Genomic DNA, 2500 nt, shown 5'->3' on the forward strand with positions numbered 1-2500 from the left:
GATGTCTCAAGTTTTGAGGGAGCGTGCAATTGGCATGCTGACTGCAGGAATGTCCACCAGAGCTGTTGCCAGATCGTTTAATGTTAATTTCTCAACCATAAGCCGCCTCCAACGTCATTTGAGAGAAATTGGCAGCACATCCAACTGGCCTCACAACCTCAGACCACCCGTAACCACGCCAGCCCAGGACCTCCACATCCAGCTTCTTCACCTGCAGGATCGTCTGAGACCAGCCATCCGGACAGCTGATAAAACGGAGGAATATTTCTGTCTGTAATAAAGCGCTTTTGTGGGGGGGGAAATGATTCTGATTGGCTGGGCCTGGCACCCCAGTGGGTGGGCCTATGCCTTGCCAGGCCCACCTATGGCATCGCCCCTGCTCAGTTATGTGAAACCCATAGATTAGGGCCTAATAAATTGATTTAAATCGACTTAATTTCCTTCTATGATCTGTAACTCGGCAAAAATGTTGTTCAGTATACAGTACAAAGTCAGCACACTGCAATTACAGCTCGAATACTGTTTGTTTTTTGTAAATGTAATGGTGTATTTCATTGAAAGACGGGGTGATACTGTCATTGAGTTTTTAAACTACTGTAGTTGGCTGCTTGACGGTGAACACTGTGTCTCTGTTTAGTTACTAACTAGGCATACTCCTGCCTTGCTACATCAAAGCCATCTGATATGTTAAAGATCGAGTATTAACGTGTAATTCTGCTCGTACACGTTCCTGCCCGTTCTAAAGCCACCCAGTTTGGGTGAACTTATTAACTTCAACTTAAATCTTAAAGCTAAAAGTATCTTGTTGTTTTATTTTGGTGAGGCCAACTATTGTTTATGTCCTTTGTGCATTTGTTTGCTTTTCTGTTGGAGATCACCCTGATTACACTGCCACCTGGTGGCCGCATGGTGTCATTCAAACACTTGTTGCACTAGTACAGGGGTAGACAACCCCTAATGTAGACAGTACCTGTGGCTCTACAGGACCAGGGTTGTCTACCCCTGATGTAGGACCAGGGTTGTCTACCCCTGATGTGGGACCAGGGTTGTCTACCCCTGATGTGGGACCAGGGTTGTCTACCCCTGATGTGGGACCAGGGTTGTCTACCCCTGATGTGGGACCAGGGTTGTCTACCCCTGATGTAGGACCAGGGTTGTCTACCCCTGATGTAGGACCAGGGTTGTCTACCCCTGATGTGGGACCAGGGTTGTCTACCCCTGATGTGGGACCAGGGTTGTCTACCCCTGATGTAGGACCAGGGTTGTCTACCCCTGATGTAGGACCAGGGTTGTCTACCCCTGATGTGGGACCAGGGTTGTCTACCCCCGATGTGGGACCAGGGTTGTCTACCCCTGATGTAGGACCAGGGTTGTCTACCCCTGATGTGGGACCAGGGTTGTCTACCCCTGATGTGGGACCAGGGTTGTCTACCCCTGATGTAGGACCAGGGTTGTCTACCCCTGATGTAGGACCAGGGTTGTCTACCCCTGATGTGGGACCAGGGTTGTCTACCCCCGATGTGGGACCAGGGTTGTCTACCCCCGATGTGGGACCAGGGTTGTCTACCCCTGATGTGGGACCAGGGTTGTCTACCCCTGATGTGGGACCAGGGTTGTCTACCCCTGATGTGGGACCAGGGTTGTCTACCCCTGATGTGGGACCAGGGTTGTCTACCCCTGATGTGGGACCAGGGTTGTCTACCCGTTGATGTGGGACCAGGGTTGTCTACCCCTGATGTGGGACCAGGGTTGTCTACCCCTGATGTGGGACCAGGGTTGTCTACCCCTGATGTGGGACCAGGGTTGTCTACCCCTGATGTGGGACCAGGGTTGTCTACCCCTGATGTGGGACCAGGGTTGTCTACCTCTGTAGTCACTAGTAGGAACTGGGAGCTTCAGCTTTTCACAAGAGATGGATGTTGTTTTCTTCTCTGTTTTTGCTCCAGGTTTCAGAGCAGGAGATGGATGAAGTGATCACTCAGTCCACACACAGAGACAGTCTGAGCAAGGAAGGACACGTCTCTCAAACACTAGGTCTCTCTCTCACTCTCACTCACTCACTCACTCACTCACTCACTCACTCACTCACTCACTCACTCACTCTCACTCACTCACACACTCACACACTCACACACTCACTCACACACACACACACACACCTGGAATCATAGTCAGTTGATTGGAGTGGTTGAGTGAATGTTTCTCTAACCTGTATCGTCTGACCTCTAGGCCTGCCCTCTAAGAGCCCCTCCCCCACAGTGAAGGCCAAACAAGGAGATGGCTCCTCCCTCAGCTGGACCATGAAGAGGTTCCTGGAGCCCGCTAGTAGGGTATGCTATGCTACCTGTCAATCAATATATCAAACAATCAAATTCGAATCAAATGTAATTCTATTTGTCACATGCGCCGAATACTGGTGCAGACTTTACTGGGAAATGCTTAGAAGCTCTTCCCAACGATGCAGTTACTCAAATAAATAATAATAATAGTAATAATAGTA

General features: G+C 49.8%; 1 protein-coding gene across 4 annotated transcripts in view; it reads left to right on the forward strand.

The window, feature by feature from the left end:
* Positions 1-2500, forward strand: part of LOC139577341 (PDZ domain-containing protein 2-like) — a 174951-nt gene that overhangs the window by 144187 nt on the left and 28264 nt on the right. For all 4 annotated transcript variants that reach the window (XM_071404382.1, XM_071404383.1, XM_071404384.1 and 1 more), the window contains 2 exons: positions 1947-2034; positions 2230-2330. In XM_071404382.1, the coding sequence (XP_071260483.1) occupies positions 1947-2034; positions 2230-2330 (189 nt within the window). The remainder of the gene's footprint in view (positions 1-1946; positions 2035-2229; positions 2331-2500) is intronic.

The sequence above is a fragment of the Salvelinus alpinus genome, chromosome 5 (genome assembly GCF_045679555.1).
Source record: "Salvelinus alpinus chromosome 5, SLU_Salpinus.1, whole genome shotgun sequence".
Classification (NCBI taxonomy): domain Eukaryota; kingdom Metazoa; phylum Chordata; class Actinopteri; order Salmoniformes; family Salmonidae; genus Salvelinus; species Salvelinus alpinus.